Raw genomic sequence first — 25,998 nt, 5'->3', positions numbered from 1 at the left:
TAAAATTGTGTTCATTAAGATATACTTACTCCACATATCAACAGACCTGTACAATTTTTTTATCATTTTTTTTTTCAAAAGAAACATATAGCGTACCATTATTTCACACACTCTTTAACTCTTTGAGTATTTCACAAGAATCCAAGAATCGCCTTTTCACGTCTTTTATAATGCCTTGGGTATATAGAGTATAGATCATGTGTCATAAATAATTTAACCTTTTATCAAATATACATGTAATAACCAAATCTAATCTATAGATTGATTTTCTTTCTTTTCAGTGGCAGATATCAATTTATTTATAAAGGCTTTAAAACAGTACTGTATTACAATTTTCTATCGCTTAATTCCTTTTTTGAGTGTATGTAATATTTTTTAATATCGAAAGTAAAACTCAGAAATCGGGATAATTTCACATTCAAATCATAGAGAATAATAAATCGTCTGCATTATAGAAGGCTTATAACTATCGTATTCTAAACTTAATATACGAAATAGATAAAACTGCATGCCTGTTCATCACTATAAATGTATATTCAGTGCTTATAATATATTTACTTGAATTAGCTACCTAATATATTAATTTTTTAGATATATTCATGTGGAAATCAATTAACTGTCAATACAGACTTACACTACACTGGCAACTTCAAACTTTACATGCACTGGAAGCGGTAACCAACGTACTCTTAAATTTTGAAGAGTGAATATAGAACGTCTAAATATTTTGATATGGAGAGTGTATATGTCTCTGACGTCATCGATACTATTTCCGCCTTTATCTCGAAAGTTCTATTCTCACTTACAAGTCAGAGTTATCTTTCTTTGCCCATTGTCTACACACTAGGTAAATAGGGAAAATGAGGGTACCGAAAATCTGCAAAATGTGGAATCTGATTTCAAAACAAATTATATATTTAGTATTTGTAGAATAACCTCTGTTATACATAATAATATCTTGAAAAAATATTAAAAAACAAAAAAGTTGAAAATTGACCAAACACAAGTTCACTTCCGGTTCGGACAGGAAGTACCGGAAACACACGAAAACAACTTCGAAACAAAGAGAATGTCATGATCTAATAACCCTGTAAATTTCACGTCTTTACCTCAAACCGTTTCCGAGAAAAATTCCGGACAAAAGTCCATTTAAAAATTGGAAATTCGGCCGTAACTTCGGACCGGAAGTGATTTTTTCAAAAAACGGAATTTTATATAAACTTCATATATCAGCCTACTATCATGTGAAAAATTGTGAAAATCTATCCAACCATCTCTGAGTAATCGCGCTCACAAAATTTGGGAGGAATAATAATAATAATAATAATAACTAGACTCTTGTTGCCATGGCAACAAAAAAGTCTTCCATTCTTCTAAATCTGTAAGAATTTGCTTTTTTTCTGTGTCAAAAACAAACATATCATATTAACTGTGAAAGAAATAATAATTGGAAAAAAGTCCTTTCAGTACTTATGGTACTTTGATTTTCATGATCAATCTTGTATAATGCATTTGGCACCTATGAGAGATATACGTATATCATAGAGCAAGGCTGATTAGCAATTTAAAAAAATTGTTTGCAATCATATCTAAGACAAACAAACAGACGAACGAACACCGTACTATCATAAACTTCACTGTGTGTATGTTTTGGCATAATTGTGATGGTGTTATAAAAAAATATAATGAATTAAGTTAGTATCACATTAAACGTAAAGTCACTGAGTTTTGTAAAGTTATAATATCAAGATTTGACAGCATACCTATAAGACAGATTATTCAATTACAGTAATTCTTCAGCAATCGATTGATTGATTATACGTATGTTGTTTAACGTCTCTCTCCAGAATTTTTCACTCACATGGAGACGCCACCACTCGCGGGTGGAGACTGCAAATTTTTGTCCTCTACTTTGGCACTTATCGCAATTGAGCAGAGGGGAATCTTTTTTATGCCAGCACCTTCTGCGACAAGGGACCTCGATTTATACGATCTCATCCAAAGGACCGATCTCCACGTCCCACAGTCGAAGTTCATAATACCGAGATATTTTATTTTTTATTTTATTCTATTTTTTTCACAAGTTTGTTGCAGCAGATTTACTTAAAGATCATACTTCAAGATCATTTCGAACTCAGGCTACTTAATTGCAGTGCATACAGCGTCAAGTGATTTTGATTGACAGGTCAACACACGTGCACTTCGTGTGATACTTTTTAAGCTGAAAAATATACAGGATGTGACCATGACTGACTATGAAATCAGAAAACATCAAATAAAGAATGGGTGTGACCGATAAAGAACTAATTTTTGGTCTGGATCGGGATTAAGAGGGAATCTCTCCTCTCTCTCTCAGATATGTAAATTGAACATTTCATAATTATAAAATATGAAATTCTGTATACATGTAAATGGTAATGTTATTCACATGTTCCAGATTTAAATCTAAAACGAATATATAATTCAAATTCAAGACGGGGGGGGGGGGGACTTTAAAGGAATTAGATAATTTTATGAATTACAAGGAAAAGTACGGACGTCAGTTGCATGTACATGATTATATATCATTGCATAAAATTGTGTTCATTCAGATATACTTATCCCACATATCAACAGACTTGTACAATTTTTTTATCATGTTTTTTTTTTTTGAAAAGAAACATATAGCGTACCATTATTTCACACACTCTTTAACTCTTTGAGTATTTCACAAGAATCCAAGAATCGCCTTTTCACATCTTTTATAATTCCTTGGGTATATAGAGTATAGATCATGTGTCATAAATAATTTAACTTTTTATCAAATATACATGTAATAACCAAATCTAATCTATAGATTGATTTTCTTTCTTTTCAGTGGCAGATATCAATTTATTTATAAAGGCTTTAAAACAGTACTGTATCACAATTTTCTATCGCTCAATTCCTTTTTGAGTGTATGTAATATTTTTTAATATCGAAAATAAAACTCGGAAATCGGGATAATTTCGCATTCAAATCATAGAGAATAATAAATCGTCTACATTATAGAAGGCTTATAACTATCGTATTCTGAACTTACTATACGAGATGGATAAAATTGCATGCCTGTCCATCACTATTAATGTATATTCAGTGCTTATAATATATTTAATTGAATTAGCTACCTATAGCTAGCATATATATTAATTTTTGTTTTAGATATATTCATGTGTAAATCAATTAACTGTCAAAACAGACTTACACTCCACTGGCAACTTCAAACTTTACATGCACTGGAAGCGGTAATCAACGCACTCTTACATTTAGAAGATTGAATATGGAACGTCTAAATATTTTGATATGGAGAGTGTATATGTCTCTGACGTCATAGATACTATTTCCGCCTTTATCTCGAAAGTTCTATTCTCACTTACAGATCAGAGTTATCTTTCTTTGCCCATTGTATACACACTAGGTAAATGGGGAAAATGACGGTACCTAAAATCTAGAAAATGCGCAATCCGATTTTAAAACAAATTATATATTTAGTATTTGTAGAATAACCTCTGTTATACATAATAATATCTTGAAAAAATATTAAAATACAAAAAAGTTGAAAATTGACCAAACACAAGTTCACTTCCGGTTCGGACAGGAAGTACCGGAAACACACGAAAACAACTTCGAAACAAAGAGAATGTCATGATCCAATATTCCTGTAAATTTCACATCTTTACCTCAAACCGTTTCCGAGAAAAATTCCGGACAAAAGTCCATTTAAAAATTGGAAATTCGGCCATAACTTCGGACCGGAAGTGAATTTTTCAAAAAACGGAATTTTATATAAACTTCATATATCAGCCTACTATCATGTGAAAAATTGTGAAAATCTATCCAACCATCTCTGAGTAATCGAGCTCACAAAATTTGGGAGGAATAATAATAATAATAACTAGACTCTTGTTGCCATGGCAACAAAAAAGTCTTCCGTTCTTCTAAATCTGTAAGAATTTGCTTTTTTTCTGTGTAAAAAACATACATATCATATTTACTGTGAAAGAAAAAAATAGCTGGAAAAAAGTCCTTTCAGTACTTAAGGTACTTTGATTTTCATTATCAATCTTGTATAATACATTTGGCACCTATAAGAGATAAACGTATATCATTAGCACTTTAAAAAAAAAATTGTATGCAATCATTTCTAAGACAAACAAACAGACGAACGAACACCGTACTATCATAAACTTCATTGTGTGTATATTTTAACATAATTGTGATGGTGTTATAAAAAAATATAATGAATTAAGTTAGTATCACACTAAACGTAAAGTCACTGAATTTTGTAAAGTTATAATATCAAGATTTGACAGCATACCTATAAGACAGATTATTCATTTACAGCAATTCTTCAGCAATCGATTGATTGATTGATTGATTATACGTATGTTGTTTAACGTCCCTCTCCAGAATTTTTGAATTTTTCACTCACATGGAGACGCCACCACTCGCCGGTGGAGACTGTAAATTTTTGTCCTATACTTTGGCACTTATCGCAATTGAGCAGTGGGGAATCTTTTTTATGCCAGCACCTTCTGCGACAAGGGACCTCGATTTATACGATCTCATCCAAAGGACCGGTCTCCACGTCCCACAATCGAAGTTCATAATATCGAGATATTTTATTTTTTATTTTATTCTATTTTTTTTACAAGTTTGTTGCATCAGATTTACTTAAAGATCGTACTTCAAGATCATTTCAAACTCAGGCTACTTAATTGCATTGCATACAGCGTCAAGTGATTTTGATTGACAGGTCAACACACGTGCACTTCGTGTGATACTTTTTAAGCTGAAAAATATACAGGATGTGACCATGACTGACTATGAAATCAGAAAACATTTAATAAAGAATGGGTGTGACCGATATAGGACTAATTTTTGGTCTATGTAAATGGATAGGAGGATCGGGATTAAGAGGGAATCTCTCTCTCCCCCCCTCTCTCTCTTTCTCTCTCTCAGACGTAAATTGAGCATTTCATAATGACAAATCTACCATTATAGAATATGAAATTCTGTATACATGTAAATGGTAATTATATTCACATGTTCCAGATTTAAATCTAAAACGAATATATAATTCAAATGCCTAGCTGCATGAACGTCTCCAAATATTAATCAAGACGGGGGGGGGGGGGGGGGGGGAGGAGGCTTCAAAGGAATTAGATAGTTTTATGTTTTATGAATTATAAGGAAACGTACGGACGTCAGTTGCATGTACATAATTATATATCATTGCATAAAACTGTGTTCATTCAGGTATACTTATCCCACATATCAAGAGTCCTGTGCAATTTTTTTTATCATGTTTTTTTTTTCAAAAGAAACATATAGCGTACCATTATTTCACACAGAATCGCGTTTTCACAATTTTTTTTTAACTCTTTGAGTATTTCACAAGAATCCAAGAATCGTCTTTTCACATCTTTTATAATTCCTTGGGTATATAGAGTATAGATCATGTGTCATAAATAATTTAACTTTTTATCAAATATACATGTAATAACCAAATCTAATCTATAGATTGATTTTCTTTCTTTTAAGTGGCAGATATCAATTTATTTATAAAGGCTTTAAAACAGTACTGTATTACAATTTTCTATCGCTCAATTCCTTTTTGAATGTATGTAATATTTTTTTAATATCAAAAATAAAACTCGGAAATCGGGATAATTTCGCATTCAAATCATAGAGAATAATAAATCGTCTACATTATAGAAAGTTTATAACTATCGTATTCTGAACTTACTATACGAGATAGATAAAATTGCATGCCTGTCCATCACTATAAATGTATATTCAGTGCTTATAATATATTTACTTGAATTAGGTACCTAGCATATATATTAATTTTTTTTAGATATATTCATGTGTAAATCAATAAACTGTCAATACAGGCTTACACTACATTGGCAACTTTAAACTATACATGCACTGGAAGCGGTAACCAACGTACTCTTACATTTAGAAGAGTGCATATGGAACGTCTAAATATTTTTGATATGGAGAGTGTATATGTCTCTGACGTCATAGATACTATTTCCGCCTTTATCTCGAAAGTTCTATTCTCACTTACAAGTCAGAGTTATCTTTCTTTGCCCATTGTATACACACTAGGTAAATGGGGAAAATGACGGTACCTAAAATCTAGAAAATGCGCAATCCAATTTTAAAACAAATTATATATTTAGTATTTGTAGAATAACCTCTGTTACACATAATAATATCTTGAAAAAATATTAAAAAACAAAAAAGTTGAAAATTGACCAAACACATATTCACTTCCGGTTCGGACAGGAAGTACCGGAAACACACGAAAACAACTTCGAAACAAAGAGAATGTCATGATCTAATACTCCTGTAAATTTCACATCTTTACCTCAAACCGTTTTCGAGAAAAATTCCGGACAAAAGTCCATTTAAAAATTGGAAATTCGGCCGTAACTTCGGACCGGAAGTGAATTTTTCAAAAAACGGAATTTTATATAAACTTCATATATCAGCCTACTATCATGTGAAAAATTGTGAAAATCTATCCAACCATCTCTGAGTAATCGAGCTCACAAAATTTGGGAGGAATAATAATAATAATAATAATAATAAAAAGAAACAATACAATCACTATAAGTCTTCCGTTGTGAACGGAAGACTTAATAAAAAGAAACAATACAAACACTATAAGTCTTCCGTTGTGAACGGAAGACTTAATAATAATAATAAAAAGAAACAATACAATCACTATAAGTCTTCCGTTGTGAACGGAAGACTTAATAATAAGAAACAGAGTAAAAACAATATGTTCCCAAACTTCGTTTGGGGAACATAATAACGCAAAATGTAATAACACAGTTTTTGGATTATTACATTTTGCGTTGTTGCATTTTGCGTCGATATTAAGCAAAATGCAATTACGCAAAATGTACTATTACTTTTTGGTCAGTCGGGTTGAGAATATTTTTCAATTGAGAAGTGGATGAAGAAAATAAACGAAAAGAAAATAAAACAAAAGGAAAAATATACATATGCTAATTCTTACATTAGATCTGATTTCATCATATATTGATTTCATTAGCCATATAACATCAGTTGATATTCAAATCATAGGTGTTGCAAATTAGAAACGTTCCTGCGCACGTATGTGTGGGTGGGGTGGGGGTAATTTCGATGATTAGTGTATCAATTTGCTTTTGCATTTTGATAGGCACATGCATGAAATTTAGAAAAAAAAATAAAAGAAATCTATTTATTTTTATTGGTAGTTGTAAATATAGCGTGAAGGGGGTTTCTTGACAATAAAGATTTCATAATGTTTTACAAATCACTTGCATTGCAGACCAGCAAAAATAAAATTATCTTTCTCTCTCTCCCAATAATAACATGGATCGTTTCTACATGCGCATACAAATACAATGATCAACATACGAAGTAACCCCCTCCTCTCACGCTTCTCCTCGCCAGACACACACATGCACATACACTTATAGTTTGCTAACCAATGTACACATATACGTCGTACATGCATATCAAGAGCTTTTAATGGACCCATGGTCAGTCTTTGGTATTTAAGAATGTCAGTGATGGATATATAATAGAGACTAATTCATAAATAGACATGTCAATCAAAGTTAAATTAATGATTAATAGGTATTCAATAAAATTATTAGGAAAAAAGTAAGAAAAAATATACAATTAGATTTAGTAATGTCCGTAAAAGCCATAACGTTTGCCTCAGAATCATAGGTCTGTCTGTCTATTTAGTAAAGCAAGTTTCCCAATTGCTATGTTTTATTCTATTTTGTGATGTTTTGCGTTGAACACAATATAAAAAAATAATTATATTTTGTTTTATTACACTTTGTTTTATTACATTTTGCGTTGTCCTTAACGAAAAAATTAAGTAACGCCAAATGTAACAACCAAAAAGTGCATTATTACATTTTGTGTCGAGATCAACGCAGAATGTTATAAGGCAAAATGTAATAATCCAAAAGTCATGTTATTACATTCTGCGTTATTACATCCTGCGTTGATCTCTACGCAAAATGTAATAATCCCAGTTTATTACATTTTGCGTTGTTATTACATTTCGTGTTTTAGCACAGCAGTGATTTATGTTTACTTGTAACTATGCACTGTACATTTTTCCTGAAGAAATATGGCAGATGTCCTACTTTGAAAATGAACGACATAAACCCTAAATGTATACCTTTATATAATAACTTTTTCTCAATTAAAAAAAAAACGTAAGCTAGTATTAAGATCTCCTAGAAGCCAAAAAAGGACATACATGTAATTTTCATTACATGGATCGGGATAGGAGTGTTCAAAAATTTCCCATACAGCAGAAAAGCTATTGATGGGACAAACCATGTTATAAATAAAGATGCGGGATGTTTTTTTTTTTTTCATTCGATTGGAATTCAGCATTATACGATATCTACTAGAAGATTAAGAATATAAATTTTCAGGACATACAGACTATATATACATGTACATAGTGCTCTTCGGCTGCAAGGTAAAATGATGGTATGATATGTAATATGGTTTATTCTACTTTTAAAAAGCTTTGCACAGTTTGAGGCAGTATTAGATAAAGAATTGTTGTGATAACAGATTTGGAACAACTTTAAAATTACCTGAATAAACCTTAACAATCTTTGAATGTTGCACATTATAATACCATTTTTCTTTATTTCGCCATCATATTATCTGATTTTTGACGTCCTTGGCTATAATAGAAAGCAAGGCTTTTTATTTTTTTTTAAGTTTATTAAAATAAATTTAAAGTTTCTTTTAGCAATAACTTGCAAGTTTTATTATGCCTTCTTTAAATGCACGTTATACATATGATCCAATATGTTATTTCAATTCTCAGTATTTTTTGTAAGTTTTTGGTTTTCCTAGGAACCACTGGATCACTTTTTTAGCTCACCTGAGCCGAAGGCTCAAGTGAGCTTTTCTGATCGAAATTTGTCCGTGGTCTGTCGTTGTCGTCGTGGTCGTAAACTTTTCATATTTTCATCTTCTTCTCAAGAACCACTGGGCCAATTTCAACCAAACTTGCCACAAAGTATCCTTGGGTAAAGGGAATTCAAGTTTCTCGAAATGAAGGGTCACTCCTTCTTCCAAGGGGAGATAATTTTTCATGAATTCATAATTAATTGCATCATTTAAAAATCTTGAATCTGTGCTTGAAAATATGAGACTTATATGGAAGCATCTTCAGGTAGTATAGATTCAAAATTGTTTAAATCATGACCCTCGGGGATAAGGTGGGGCCACAATGGGCAATCAAAGTTTTACATTGGAATATATAGGAAGAATCTTTAAAAATCTTCTTCTCAAGAACAGCAAAGCCATGATTGGTCATATTTATATGGAAGCATCCTCAGGTAATGTAGATTCAGGTTTGTTCAAATCATGACCCCCGGGGGTAGGGTGGGGCCACAATGGGCGATCAAAGTTTTACATAAGAAAACATCGGAAAAATCTTTAAAAATCTTCTTCTCAAGAACAGCAAAGTCACAATTGGTCATATTTATATGGAAGCATCATCAGGTAATTTAGATTCAAATTTGTACAAATCATGACCCCCCAGGAGAATAGAGGGGCCATAACAGGGGGTCATAGTTATACAAAGAAATACAAAGGATATATAAATAAAAAATTTCTTCTTAAGAACAGCAAAACCAATATTTGCCATATTAATTCAAAAGCATCCCTATGAAGTACAGATTCTAGTTAGTTCAAATTACCCCCCCCCCCCAACCAGTTTTATATTTAAACTTTTCAAGACTGAACTGATTTTTGCTTTTTCCTAGCCAGAGTGCTCAGGTGAGCGATGTGGCCCCTGGGCCTCTTGTTTTTTGTTTTGTTTTGTTTTGTTTTTTTTTTTTTTTGGGGGGGGGGGGGGTGTCTAGCACCTTTAGACTCTGAATAGGCGTAAAACTGTATCGTTGTGAAATTTTAAAAAAGGTTCGATATATAAAAATATTACTAAAATGAAAATTACTTAATTGAAGATAAGAAAATGAAAAGAGATGAGTTTCTTTGTTTAATTTTAAACTTTAATATAAATAGAAACAATGCTTTTTATCTATGAAGAAAGTCATTTTTGGAGTCCACGTGGTGCAGTAAATTAAAGACTTTGTGTTTTACAGAGGAACTAGCACGCACGAACACAACCATTCTCTCCAAAAGAAATGTTTAAATAAACTTAAGTAAACTTTCAAAATATGCTTGGAATTCTTTCATCTGGGTTTATGCTCTATTTGAAATATTGAAAACAGTTTAACATGTATAAAAAGTATTCAAATTCATGTGCAGCTTTTCGCTTCCACTTTTATATCAACAAACCAAAAGACTTAAGTCTCATCGATAGCTTCTATATAAACACCATTCGCTGGCAATCTTAGCTACAACTTTGATGTCGGATAATTTTGTTGCGATATTGTAATGAACTATTTCTATGACAGAATTTTTTTTATATAAACTTCTTTTGCAATGAAAGAACTATAGATAAACTTTGATTGAAGCAAAATTATATTATTGTAGTCCTGTACAATATTGATTTCTTAAATAATACTATACATTCAATTGTACAGAAATCTTTGTTCTGAAACAATTTAATACTTTATTTTAGCCTAATTGATTATAAAGGTTTAAGCTACATAAAGATTTATCATAACAGAACATTTTAACAGCAAAACAAAATTCTCAAAAATGCAGCTCATATTGCTTTAAACACTCTTAAACTAGAATCTAACGTACTATTTCTACTACGTATTGTCCAAAACATATCAAAGAATGTTATATTAACAATTATTTATATATACAAATATATGTTTCCATATTGCAGGCATTGGGTGAGATTTAAAAGACTGAAAATTACATGAAGATTCTCAGAATTATCCTGTTCTTTTCATCTGCGGCATACACTTTTGCCATTGGTAAGAAAATAATCATTACAACTCATTCATAATTTGCATCAATTATTTGAGGTGATTAATATGTTCATTTTTAGAGGTACTCCCTTAGCTTCCAAAACGTAGGAAAGATATTTTGTACCTGAAATGTGAAAATAACGAACCGTGATCATGCTTGAGAGCCAATGAAGAGCACAGTGTGTTAGCTGAAAAACACGGACCTTTGAAAACATTGGGAGTGGGATCAGATGCCATGGAGGAATGAACATTGCTCTTGATTTAGACCTTTTTAATGATCATTAAGTGTTGGTGCAACATGCCAGTTAGGGAAATCGTTTTTCAGTAAAAGTTAGACATTCCAGTTCTACATATTTTGATAAAGATACTGTAATTGCTATGAAGTGAAGTGTATCAAGAATTCGTTAATTTCCACTGAAGTAAATACCGGTATACATTTTAATTATCCTACCTTTTCTTTTCAAGAAAATTTAGCTTTAAATAAACATACCTGGCAGTATCATGCCTGGCCCGATAAGGAAACAGAATGGGGAGCAGACAAGGCGGTAGATGGTCTATATTCTGACCGCTCAGCACCAGGGAACCAGTGTACAATATCAGCAGGTGGACAAAGAACAGCAGAGTGGGGAGTGGATCTAGGGAGTGTAGTCAACATCTCTTATATCAAAATCTATTACAGAACAGATAATAATCCTGGTGCGTGTAAATGCTCAGGATATAAAAAGGGCGACTAATAAATATGCGCATGCATACTACATGTATTAGATCACCTGAGTCACTCAGGTGACCTATTACTATCTGTTTTCGTCCGTCGTCATGCGGTGCGACGTGCGTCATCCGTTAACATTTGAACATTTTCTGCTTCTTCTCTGAAACTACTGAACCAATTTCAACCAATTTTGGCATATAGCATCTATGAGTGAAGGGGAACAAAAATTGAATTGTGAACTTCCTGGCCCCTGCCCCCTGGGGCCTGAGGCGTGGGGCTAAAACCACCAAAATTAATGCAGTCTTTAAAAATCTTCTTCTTTGCTCCTACCGTTCTCGGTAGCTCAGTCGGTAGACCTAAGTCGATAAAAAAAATGGGTAGCTACTGTTCCTTCGCTATGCGCTCGGTACTTTGAAGTGAAAGTTGCGGGTCCTTCGGATGAAACCTTAAAAACCGAGGCCCCGTGTCACGGCAGGCGTTGGCACGATAAAGATCCCTCACTGGTCAATGGCCCTGAGTACCGAGTTAAGGTCAAAATTTGAAGCCCTTCACCGGTATATATGGTGACGTCTCTATACGAGTGAAAAATTCTCGAATGGGACGTTAAACAAAATTCATTCATTCAATCTTATTAATTTTTTTCATTATCATGAAACTTGAAATTCATGAACAGAAAATGTTGCTTTTAAGTATGAAAAGAAAAGAAATATAAATTAGCAAAGAAAAACTAAATTGTTTCCCTGTCTACGACGTTTTGGGACAACACTCGTATGTTAACATTTGAATAAGATAAACTTTAATTTCACCTACCTTTTTCTCCTGATCATTAATAAAAACAAGAATAAACAAGAGGCTCATGGACCACAACGCTCACCTGAGTAACTTTGACTGTGCTATTCATCACCAAATTTCCCCCCTTGTAATACCAATTGTGGCCCAAGTCTACCCCCGGTGGTCATGATTTGAACAAATTAGAATCTACACCACCCCAGGATGCTCCAAAATAAGTTTTAGCTTTTCTAGCCCAGTGGTTCTTGCGAAGAAGATTTTTAAAGATTTTTTCTATGTATTTCAATGTAAAATTGGATTCCCTATTTTGGCCCCGTCCTACTCCCGGGGAACATGATAGAGCAATTTTAAAAGACTACACTACCCCAGGATGCTTCCACATAAATTTCAGCTTTTCTGACCCAGTGATTATTGAGGAGAAGATTTCTAAAGATTTTTTCCAAAATATTTCAATGTAAAAATTGGATTCCTTATTGTGGCCCCACCCTACCCTCGGGGTCATAATTTAAACAATTTAGAATCTACACTTCCCCAGGATGCTTGCACATAAGTTTCAGCTTTTCTGGCCCAGTGATTCTTGAGGAGAAGATTTTTTAATGACCCCGACATTTTTTTGTCTTTTCTTGATTATCTCCCCTTGTAAGGGAACTTGGCCCTTTTAACAATTTAAACTCATCATCACCCAAGAATGCCTTGTACCAAGTTTGGTTAAAATTGGCCCAGTGGTTCTTGAGAAGAAGTTAAAAAAAAGTGAAAAGTTTACAAACGGATGGACAGACAGACAGACGGACGGACGACGGCAATAGGTGATCAGAAAAGCTCACTTAAGCTTTCAGCTCAGGTGAGCTAAAAACAATGGAACTTTTATGGAATAAAGATAGGGATTGTTTAAGATGATTTCTGACCCTTAATGTTAAATATTATATCAATTTCCGAAAAAAAGATTAATGGATTGCATAGTGTTTTACGTCCCATTTTCATTTTTCATATTTCAATTTTCATTGACATAGTGAAGTCTCCATACACTGGTAAGGACTAGGGTTAAAGACTTATAATAAATATAATTTTTAGTTATTAATTCAATATACATTGAATTGCAATGGGGATTTAAAAAAAGGAATGCTTTCAATGAACATGTATTTATTGTTATGTACATTTGTAATTAATTACAGATTACCCTCCGCACAGTTTATCATTTGAGTGCGAATCAAAGATCAGTAGATTAAGACATTAAATATACTCTGTCAGACACCATTTATACTAATATGTACATGTATATGTTGTTTGCGATATTTATTTTATCTATTCTGTAAGATTATTATTTCCTTTTATATTTAGAATTTCTAATTTTGAGTTTGTTACCCTTTCCAATTTCAGGTTCGTTTATTAAACGATTTGCTGGGTTTTTCCTCTACGTTTCAAACAGTACTTCTAGAGAACACGGAAAGCTTTGTTTCCATAAATTACAAAATGTCAGTGGTACACCAACAGAAGACCAAACTATAAACTGCTCCATGTATGGACGTTACGTCATATATTACAATGAGCGAAGAAGACCGAATGTGACATATCCTAGTTACTACTCTCTAGATGCATACAATGAACTTTGTGAATTAGAAGTGTATGGTAAGGTCCACCAGATAACAACATACATCTGACACACAGAGTGATGTCAATTGTAATTCTCTTTAAGTGAATATATGAGAATTCCATAAACTCTGCATGGTACAGAAATGTATTGAAGGATGTTTAAATTATAACTTTGATACACATAATGGACCTTGAATCATTTTATTCGTTATAATAGGCTGCTGTGCAGATGGATACTTTGGAACATTTTGTAACCAATCATGTCCAAAGAATTGTGAGAGACAGCAGTGTCACATATTTACTGGAAACTGTGTAAATGGCTGTGTTCATAACTACCACGGCCCCCAGTGTAGTTATTGTAAGTTATTTTTCTCCCTGTTTTAAATGTCTTCCTTATACTTTACTGCACTCCACATAGACATTTAAATCTGTATGAATTTTTTTTGGCAAGTAAACTTAGCCTTACGTAGACCTGCCTGGCAGCAGCATAATTGGCCTGATTCTGGTAAAGATGTAGACTGGGGAGCAGCAAAGGCAGTGGACGGAAAATATTCTGACCGCTCAGCAGGAGGAAATCAGTGTACCATTTCGGCAGATAAAGAACAGACAGCTATGTGGTGGGTGGATCTACAGAGAGTGGTCAGCATAAGTTATATCAACATCTACTATAGGACCGATAATGTTGCAAGTAAGCAGTTTTAAACCTCGGTAAGGTATGTTTAAATGTAGAAAGTGAGTATGTGATTTTTTAGCCTAAAGTAGATTTTTGCCCACAGTTCGCCAAATGAAACACTATCCTCTAAGGTCTCTTGGACAACGTCAGCATTTAAAAAACTTTTTCACTAAGTATAAATAGTAATAATATAACAGTAACTTGATCCGAAGAGTCGTATCTTTTCGAGTTGACAGGGCGCATCATCAGATCCAACGAGACGCGAAGCGTCGAGTTTGATCTGATGATCGGCGCTTGACAACGAGATGTGATGCGGCTCTTCGGATCAAGTTAATTTTTAATGACAAGTAATAGCTTTTCAAAAAGCTTGCTTGACAAAATCAATCAGTATCTATGGAACTTATAAGCAAGAGAAGTGCTAAACGTTTCCGTCATCAAGGAGCGACATAGTTGCGATCGCTTGGGTTGAAGAGGTTATTAATTATAGAAAAAAATTGTTTTGTATGTTTGTTTAACGTTCCTTTGAGAATTTTCACTCATATTGAGACGCCACCACCTGCACTCGGCAATTGTAGACTTTGAGCAGTATGGATCTTTTTCGTGCCAGCACCTTCTGCGACACGGGACTTCGGTTTATAAGGTCTCATCTGAAGGACAGGACTCCGCGTCTGGCATTGGGATTCGAACTCGCGACTTAAGATTCAACTCCTTACTCTTCGTCTGTAGAGGAAATTCTCTAACGACTGCGCCACGCAGGCGACTGAAAAAGTAAAATATGGCAAACAACACAACTTCCTAGTAATGTTTTTAAGATTATCGTGAATGAGAGGTCTTTCACACTGACAGCGTCTAAGATATGACTCATAGTTAATTGATATAACTGCATTATTCTTTACAAAAATATTTCACATTACATGTAGATGCATTAGAATATTTGAATAAAAAAATATTTTTTAATCAGTGCAACTGCCCATTTGAGCATTCAGAGCGTGGAGTTTAGTGGCAAGGGAGGTTTAAATATCGACCATTTTTTCTTGTTTTTGACAATTTGCCTCTTCATTTCTTTTGTACAAAGTATATTTAAATATTGTAAAGTTTTCAGTAAAAGAATAATAATCATTAAGGGTAAAAATAAAATTTTGATAGCCAATATCTGATATAATTTAAACATTCATACAGGGAAGCAGGCATGCAGTCACAAAATTTTCTGAAATATGACAAAATCACATGTGTTCATACAATATTGATGAAGAACATTTGTACTTTTTTAGGTCCTGGTGCATACTACAACCGATTCGCGGGATTTTTTCTTTATGTTTCCAATGATACATCAAAAGACAACGGTAGTCTGTGTTTTCACGCAATTCAGAAAGTGACCGGTACACCATCAGAGGACCAGACAATAAGTTGTCCATATGATGGACGGTACGTAATATACTACAACGAGCGTGGGAATCCGGATGTGATGTATCCTAGTTACTACTCTCAATACGCATACAATGAATTGTGTGAGTTGGAAGTTTATGGTGAGTTTGAAAACTTTTTTTTTCTGTATGAACTGAACAAAACTTTTATCTTCTCAATTTTGAAAAATTCCCTGTCTTATCAATCGAAACTATTAAATGAATTTTGGTACTTAAACAGGATGCCCCAATTCCACATACTACGGAAAATATTGTGACAAATTATGTCCAAATATCTGTCTTGATCAGAGATGTAATATGTCTACAGGAAACTGTCTCGAATGTACACCTGGATATAAGGGACCTCACTGTAGTCAGGGTAAGAATTGGGTAGATGTGTAAGTAATACATAGAACGTTTTTCGCAGAAAGAGATGCATATGCGTATTTATAATTTTTGTACATCACAAGGAAAAGGAGACTGATTTTGTGCTAATCGTATTAATTATGTTATGTACCAGTAGTGAAATTTACACCATAGAATATCATCGATACAAAAGCCAATGACAGTTCATAAAAACGTTATGGACAAAGAAGTTTATCAAAATTATTTTAAAGAATGTGACGATGGTATGTACGGATCCTCTTGCAGTAGGACTTGTGGCCATTGTCTCCATAACACACAGTGTCATCACATCAACGGTTTTTGTTCAAGAGGATGCTCTGCAGGATACACTGGATATCTCTGTAACAAAAGTATAAGCAGTACATCATCTATGTAAAAAGCTCTTTAAAAACTCGCTTTTTTTCTAGAATGATTTGTATAAAGGTATAAATTATAATCCATTTAAAGGCAAAAAAAAAAATGGTAAGCATATTATTGATATTATGAATTTTTTTATTTTTTCATTTTTAATGAATCTTTATATAACATAAAAGCACGAAACTAGAAAGAGAAATGAAAACAGAGTTCCTTGCATTAAGAATACTTGAAAAGAAGATATCTTTTAATAGAATGTGACGGTGGCAAATATGGATTGATGTGTAATAAAACCTGTGGACACTGTTCCGAGGGATCACAATGTCATCATGTAAACGGTTCATGTTTAAATGGGTGTTCCCCTGGTTATAAAAGACCCCTCTGTAATCATGGTTAGTGATTTTCATTGTCTTCACTTAGCCACAATTCAACCCAACCTTACAAAAAAAAAGTTTTCCATCGAAAACGATCGTAAAATGAAGTTGTTGTTATATGTGTCTAAGAATTTAAGGTGAGTATTCTTTTTCTTGCGTTATATCATTAAAAATGTTCATGTATAAGTATTATCTCATTTACAAATAATGTGCAGGAAGGACTTCGGATTATCTCAGAATTATCAAAATTATTTTTAAGAATGTGACGATGGTTTGTATGGATCCTCTTGCAGTACGATTTGTGGTCACTGTCTTGGTAATACACAGTGTCATCACATTACCGGTACATGTCTAGGAGGATGTTCTGCGGGATACGAAGGATCTCTATGTATTGAAGGTAATATTATATACCTGGTATGTAATGTTTTTAAAGAATGCAATAGTAGTATGTAGGGATCAGCCTGCACTAAGACATGTGGTCATTGTCTTGGTAATACACAGTGTCATCCCATCACCGGCTCCTGTCTACCAGGATGTCCTGTCGGATACTAGGGGCCTCTTTCTGATAAAGGTAAGAATTGTTAATATTGAGAACACTTGCTACAAACAAAGAATTGGATACGTGGATTGCTGATTCAAAAGTCAAGTTCATAAAATATTAGGAATATGTCAAATTTCTTTGTATAGTATCCAATGTCAAGGTTTTTGAAAGTGAAGTTTGATTGTAGCAAGTATATGAAGCATTAAAAGCAAAGCAATGTTTAAAAAAGTTATTTTATGCTTATGTAACTTTCCTAAGTAGATCACAACTTTCACTTGGGTAAATTGTACGAGTACAGTCACATATTATGTGATTATGGTATCTGTGATTTTGTATACTGTGAAGTCACTAATTTTCGTGGGGATTAATTTTTGCTGCCTTGCGGTATGAAGAAACTCACGAATTCATGCTCCCCACGAATTTTAAAATTTTGAATGTGTAACAACGCTGCTCTTATTCGACCACGAAATTAAATTCCCATGAACCAATGTGTTTTCCTCAAACCTCGAAAGTATGTGATTTTATAGTATTTGAATTTCATAGTGAGCAAGCCAAATAAAGCAAAGAAGCGCTAAGAAATACGAATTATGTAGGATATGTCTTGAAAAATAACCAAGTACTTTTTTTAAATTAAGAATGTGACGGTGGAAGTTACGGCTTGCAATGCAACCAGACCTGTGGACACTGCCGTGATGGGTCAAAATGTCATCACATAAACGGTATATGTTTCGAAGGGTGTTCTCCTGGATATAAGGGGTCGATGTGTGCCAGTGGTAAGGACGCCAACTGCAATACATTATCAAGTGTAACATGTCCCCATGCAAATGAAAAATGAAATGTAATCGTCATCTTATATTTTTAAAAAGATAAATGAGTACAGTTAACTACTCTAATTCGATATTTAAAGACAAACTTCGCAAGCATTAATATATATTCTGAAGTACATGAAGTTGCATAAAATATGTATATATATATGTTTTTTTTTATAAGACTATGTCAGTTGAGAGTGACACAAAGTTCAATGCTGTTGAAACCGCTATACTAAGTATATGATACACAATGTCACCACATCATTGATATCAACGGTACTTGCATGATTTCTGATAATGCACTGATTTTTCTCTAAGAATGTGAGGGTGGTATGTTTGGTATTAACTGCAGTCAAAACTGTGGAAATTGCCTTAATGGTACTCAGTGTCACCATATTAACGGTACTTGTTTACAAGGATGTTCAATTGGATACAAAGGATTGCGTTGTACCAATGGTAAGAAACCTTCATTTCTTCTGCAAGTACAGAAAAGCTAGATACATTATATGTTTTTTCTGCTTGTAGTCTTTTTTTGTGGCTGCTTCGTCCTTTTCTTTTGAAAACGTTGAGCGCTACACGCCTGACTTATGTTTTAGTTTGGTATACTATGTTATTCGAAAAAAATGAACTGTTTATTAGGTTTGTTACTGTCTGTTTACCGAAACAAGTAATCTCCGACTAGCCTTCTATGAGACTGACCAACCCGATTTACTTCTCTACGTACAAAATCAGTAACATACCTAATAAGCAATAGTGGATTATTTTCAAGTGAAAACGAATTTAACAAGGCAATTACTATACATTTTTAAAAAAAATTCTGTCAGTATCGAACATACCTAATGATGATTTTAAAATTATTTTTAAGATTTGCAACAGTTTAAACTATACTACTAATAAAGAACAATTTGAACTTTATCACGTGGGTTGTAAAAATACTTAGGACTTCGAAGTCATATCTTCCCCTTCGATAACTGCGGAATATCAATTAAACGATGTTTGTTTACAACCTCACCGGAAGCAGATTGGGATGTAGTCACAAATCTGAACTTAAATTATTGAGCACACAGCTAAAATTATATCTATCTTACTGTTTTGTCATTGACGTTATATACCTGCAAACACGATGTTAATATTTGTAAGAGACTGGATAGAATTAATCATTTACTTCCGTTTCCTTCTGAAATTAAGGTCTTTTAACTGTAAGACATTTGGTCACAAAAGACCAGTTGGTCATGCATGTAGTCTTCATCCTCTCAAAAATCTGGATTTAATTTTTAAATCCATGTTCAATTAAACATAACAGGTTCAGATTCGACTTGCAATGGCTCTGTAATCAAACAGAATAGAATACCAAAAAAGCCTTACTTACAATTGAAGAACTAAGATTTAGATTTATTCAATGTTGGATAATATGTAATACTTTAATTTAGTTTGATATAGGTATAATAATCACTTTACACTATGACGAATCAAAAATTATTTTTAAAGAATGTGACGGCGGAATGTATGGTTTCAACTGTAGTGAAGACTGTGGTCATTGTCTTCATGATGCACAGTGTCACCACATCAAGGGTACATGTCTAGACGGGTGTTCGACAGGATACAAAGGATTATTATGTTTACATAGTAAGCATTTGTCTCGAATATTATTAAGAAGAGAAAATAGAAAGATTTGAAAATGTAGCCTAATGCAATTAATTTGTACTTATCAATCGTAAGGGACATTTTATTTAAATTGTTAGGAAATAAATAGACAATATTCAATGTTTTGTAGTTGGATATATAATTTTCTTCGCAAGAGGGACATGATTTTCTATTATTTTTACGAGTTTAAAAATCCTGTCTCACAGGTGAAAAAAAAATCAATTTACAAAGACAAACACTGATACGTTTTGGTTATCACATTTTCTTTTATTTTCCCCATGCCAGTTTTTGGTGACGTAGTACACATTTTAAACTCGCAAGGTTTTTTCGCACAAATTAAAGTCACGTTGTTACAACGTGATATTGTTTAAGGAGACAATTAAATACATTTAAAAAAGTAAATCATATACGGTACCAATTTTGATGCACCAGATGCGCATTTCGAAAAATTATGTCACCTCAGTGATGCTCATGCCGAAACGTTGGAAATCAAAAATATTTAAATAAAAAAGACTCTGAAGAGCTGAAAAAGGTGCCAAAGACTAGGGGCCAAATACGTCTAAAGGTTAGAGCTACGCATGAGGGAGATAATCCTTAATTTTGAAATAAATTTCTAAATTTTACCACAGCAATTAAGTATATATCCGTATTTTCAAGCTAGTACGAAGTACTTAGCTACTGGGCTGTAGAGACCCCCAGGGACTAACAGTCCACCAGCAGAGGCCTCGACCCAGAGGTCATAATGTAAATTAAAATGTAATTTAAAAGTGATTTTTTAAAATCTTATTTTATTTCTTTTTTACTAATTTAAAACATTATTCAGAAATATTTTTTTCTTGTTTCTTGTCCATTGCAACCGTGTACTATACTCTTGACTCTACTATAGACTTTTTTGGCTATGGGTGACTTTTTCCCTTAATTTCCTAGACTTAGTACCTGTAACATTTATTCTCTGTACATTCACTTTAATCTACAGTGCAAGATGATAATACAGTATTTCTAATCTGTTCGACTGCTTTTCATTTTAAAAAATGAGACAGAGATCCGTCCTAATGCACATTTTACAAAGTTTCAAACCGTAAATATTAAAGAATTTTCCTTTCATCTCTTACAATTAGCCATTTTTTTTTAAAAAATCATTACTTAATTATCTTACCTTTTGGCATTGTTTCCATTCGGAGCTGTTTCCATTTCGGGGCTAAATTTCGATAAAACAAAGACGAGTATGATAAATAAAGAAAGTACGTAAAAAAAATATTCACTTATAATAGTTAATTCAATACATTTCAGCCAAAAAGTATTAAAGAAAGCTTGACTAATTCAAATTTCAAATACCTATAGTAGAATCAACATAGTTGTTACACCGAACTATTTATAGATAAACTCCCCTTTAAAACATTGTTTAAAAACTTAAGATAATATTTTTAATGGACTTGTACACTTTACATACGATATCAAATATATTCCAGGGTTATTTTGTTGTATTTTGATTAGATAATGTTGATTATTATTATGAGATGACTGTGACCTTAATTTATGCGAGAAATCATGCGAGATTAAAAAGTACGCGAAGCCCGTATATTGGGCCGTGACTTCATATTTGAGAGAAGTTATAGCTAAGCGATTGTGAAATTGTTAACATTGATTTTAACAACAATTTGGAGAAAATTTTGTAGTTTACTCAGTATCAGCCTGGCTTCGTGACCGAAAGGTCCCAGGCTCAAGTTTAGTTCCCGGTGCTGCGTCAAACCAAAGACATTTAAAAAACAAAAGTAATAAACACTTTTCCTTTGCCAAGTTCCTGGCGTTAGAGGTTAAATTCGGGGGCCTTTCGGATGAGATCTTAAAAACCGAGGACCCGTGTTCAATGGCCCTGATTGCCAGTTTAAGGTCTAAATCTGAAGCCCTTCTCTTGTATATAGTGACGTAACACACATGTATGGGTGAAAAATTCACGCAAGGAAGGAAACTTCAATCGATAAATCCATCTTATAAATAAGAGAAATTTTTGATAACATTTTTTTAAAAGAAGAAAAATTGAGTTTTGCTGCAATTCATAAATTTTGTTCATAATGAAATATTTTTTTCAAAGATATTACTTTTGTGCAATGGATAAATTACAGTATTCCCCTATCAAAATGTAATGAATTATGAAGAATTCATCAAGATGAATGCTTTTAAACACACACTGATCTACAGATAATTCAGACTTGTTCCGTATACTTGCAAGATGTCTTCACTTCCTAATTTAATTTGTAGATAGTATAATTAGAACATGATACAAACAGAGAATTTGATCATGGATTGATATATGTTTTAACTTAGTTTGGTTTTGAATAATACATATATTTATTTGCTAAGATACATATATTAAAAAATTGTAATCTTTCTGTGATGCTCAAATTTCTTTATTTTTCCCATCGCTATTATTATTCTTTACATTTACTTTCATGTTAATCTCAAATTTCTTTCTTTTTATTACAAAACATTAAAATAATATATGGCCTGTAACTAAACATACATGACGAAAGAGAACAATTTTTGAAACACGCTTTGATTATAGCCAAGCTTAAGGTTACGATGATTTTCAATTTGCAATATTTAAACCTTCCTTTGGGATCAATGAAAAAAAGGTTTATTTTAAATGTCGTCTGGCGAAAACACCTCTTGCTAGATACATGAACCACAAAATATTAAGTTAAATATAGATAATCAGAGATAACAGAGCTCACCTCAACGAATGTTGTCGTTAAGTAAGGCAAAGTCCCACACTAAACTAATAATCTAGTAGTGTGCATCCCTAGATGCAACATTCATGCAATGTTGGTCTGATATGGCTTGCAGTTACTTGGGAATGGCCTTATCTAAAATCTTAAAGCTAGGCACTCGTCCAGAAAATGTAAGTAAAATCCAGCATCTGAAGCAAGTTTGAAAGTGTTCAGCCCTTGATGCATCATCCATGCAAGTTAGGTTCAGATAGGCCTTATAGTTTCTTGGAAATGCGATTTGCTCTTAAAACTTTAAACTGGTCACTCATCTGGAAAATGTAGGTCAGATCCAGGATCCGAAGCAAGTCCAGTAGTGTGCATCCTTAGATGTATTATCCATGCATGTTTGCATTGTCAACATAGGTCTTATAGTTACTTGGAAATGAGATTTGGTCTAAAAACTTTAACCTGGTCACTCATCCGGAAAATGTAGGTCAGATCCAGCATCCGAAACAAGCCTGGTTGTGTGCATCCTTAGGTGTATCATCCATGCACGTTCCAACATAGGGCGTATACTTACCTTGAAATGAGACCTGCTCCTCAAACTTGAACCTGCTCCTCAAACTTGAACCTGCTCCAAAACATTAACCTGGATATTCGTTAGCTGAAATTGTAGCATCTGAAACCTTGACTGGTACAAGGAAACATACTAGAAGCATTATCCATGCATCTTTGATTAAAGTACTTGAAAAAGAAATCTGCTCCAAAACTTTAATCTAGGACGCGGACGGTATTACATAAGCTCCCCAACTTCGTTGAGGTGAGCTAAAATCCGTCTACAAAAGAAGAGTTTCATGTACCTGATAAGCTTGCTCATTCGGTATTTTCTATTTAATCGTCTGATTAGTTATACTAACGTCTTTTAAGATCCTTCAATGAAAATTAAAATAATTTACTAAACTGATGTTGACGTTTAAACTAATATACTACTCCTCCATATTAATGGACATATCCTTGAGAAAGTCATTAAAATATATATATCATTTATATTTTCAAATTAAAATGTCAAAGACCCACAGAATTACAGACCTTCATGCGTATAGGAGAAACTATGTAGGAGATGACATTGTTATTGAAAATGTATTTTCTGATTTTTTCTTAGATTGTGACGATGGAATGTATGGTGTTAACTGCAGTCAAAGCTGTGGTCATTGTCTTAATGATACACAATGTCATCATATAAACGGTACTTGTTTATATGGATGTTCAACTGGATACAAAGGATTGACCTGTACTAACGGTAAGAGATTGATAATTCTAATTTTGAAAAGAAGTTATAATAGGTGTATAGTATTTTATTCATTTATGAGTTTTACGTATTCAATGTCAAATTTGGTTAAAAGGTTGATAATTTTAATTGCTCCCGTAAATACATTTATATACTGAAGGAGACTTAAGGGTATAAGAGTGTTTTTGATAGGTATTTGTCAAAAGAAAGGGGTCAATGAGTCCTAAATGAATATATCTTTGGATGTTTTCTAAAAGAATGTGATGGTGGAAAGTATGGTGTGAACTGTAGCCAAGACTGTGGAAACTGTCGTAATGATACACAGTGTCACCACATTAATGGTACATGCTTAGGAGGGTGTGATGCTGGATATATGGGTTTAATCTGTATAAATGGTATGAAATTTTGCTTTTTTATATCAATAGAAATAAATTATCATTGTTGTAATTCATAATGTACAAGTAACCACAACATGCTTAATAATGTTATGAATTGTTATTACAGAGGAAAAAAAAACTTTAATTTACTTTTTTTTATGGTAGATGGCCGGGTTTAATAAAATAGAAATATCATTTCTTAATTTGTGCGACGAGTAAAACCATGAAAATTTACCGTTTGACATTTTTCTTATTTTTCTTAGAATGTCACATCGGAATGTACGGAGATAAATGTGGTCGTAATTGCGGCCATTGCATTAATGGTACATACTGTAACCCCGTCGACGGTTCCTGTTTAAAGGGATGTTCTTCTGGATACGAAGGATCACTGTGTATCAAAGGTAAGATATTGTGATTTTCGTTTGAAAGAGTTTAAGTAAAAAAATGTAATTTTCATTCACCTAATAAGTACGAGGGTTGTCTCAGAAAAAAGCGAACATTTTCAATATTTTTTGTTTCACTAATGTTATAAAGTTAAAAATTGGCATGCATTAAAATCAGTATTTTTAAAATAATTCACAGAAATTTCAGTAAAATATCTATATAAATAACATTTTTCTCCTTGGTAAACGAATCAATCAAAATAGCTGCCGGCGCAACACCGACGACGTCAAAACGTATATAGCTGGTGGAGTTTTTGAATTTGTTCAGGAATCGTGCGACTTAAAAAATTCAAAACATTAATTCGATACTGCATTTTATTTTCTTTTAGTTACCGAGTTATCCATGCATTTCCCACGTACTACAGTTAAGAATAAATCAAGGCATAAATTCTTATAATAGACCCCGATCGTAAACCTTATTGCTCGAATACTTAACGGTGGTCTCCATGTATAACGTCCAGCTCTAGCCTTTTCAGTTTGTCGTTATTTTTGTTGGTCTACCAAACGCTTTTCCATCGGATAAGCAGTCCATTCATCTCTGAACCTCTTTTACTTTGTATAAACCTGTGATCGATACATGTATATGTGTCGTTCCCTCGTTCTCAGCTCTTTTTCCGTATGAACTGGAGTCAACCCCGCTCCACAGAATACTGAGTGATAATTTGGTGCGCCGCATTATCGCTCGACGTCGCCGTTTTTGGCAATATCTAATTAGTAGTGTTTTTGCATATAACGTCATATTTTTGTTATTAATGATGTCAGAGTATTGAATTTTTTTTTTACACATGAGTACTCTAGATCATAAAGTTTCTATGGATATAATTTTTGCCACATTATCTTTCCGTATAGCCTGGTAATAAAGAAAACATTGTTGTCAATGCTATTTTTGAAAGTCAAAAAATTGCCGTGCGCCGACTACCGATATTTAAC

General features: G+C 33.1%; 1 protein-coding gene across 1 annotated transcript in view; it reads left to right on the top strand.

Annotated features, from left to right (window-relative positions):
* Positions 1-10,909: 10,909 nt before the first annotated feature.
* The window catches only part of LOC133180387 (uncharacterized), a 39,777-nt gene continuing 24,688 nt past the window's right edge, over positions 10,910-25,998 (top strand). The window contains exons 1-11 of the mRNA XM_061314925.1: positions 10,910-10,967; positions 11,427-11,663; positions 13,837-14,085; positions 14,267-14,407; positions 14,501-14,737; positions 15,994-16,248; positions 16,367-16,504; positions 16,743-16,880; positions 24,123-24,260; positions 24,506-24,643; positions 24,889-25,026. Of these exons, the coding sequence (XP_061170909.1) occupies positions 10,910-10,967; positions 11,427-11,663; positions 13,837-14,085; positions 14,267-14,407; positions 14,501-14,737; positions 15,994-16,248; positions 16,367-16,504; positions 16,743-16,880; positions 24,123-24,260; positions 24,506-24,643; positions 24,889-25,026 (1,867 nt within the window). The remainder of the gene's footprint in view (positions 10,968-11,426; positions 11,664-13,836; positions 14,086-14,266; positions 14,408-14,500; positions 14,738-15,993; positions 16,249-16,366; positions 16,505-16,742; positions 16,881-24,122; positions 24,261-24,505; positions 24,644-24,888; positions 25,027-25,998) is intronic.

The sequence above is a fragment of the Saccostrea echinata genome, unplaced genomic scaffold (assembly GCF_033153115.1).
Source record: "Saccostrea echinata isolate AGI-Se365-2 ecotype Australia unplaced genomic scaffold, CSIRO_AGI_Sech_v1 ptg000006l, whole genome shotgun sequence".
Taxonomy (NCBI): domain Eukaryota; kingdom Metazoa; phylum Mollusca; class Bivalvia; order Ostreida; family Ostreidae; genus Saccostrea; species Saccostrea echinata.
This window is presented reverse-complemented; position numbering and strand designations above follow the sequence as displayed.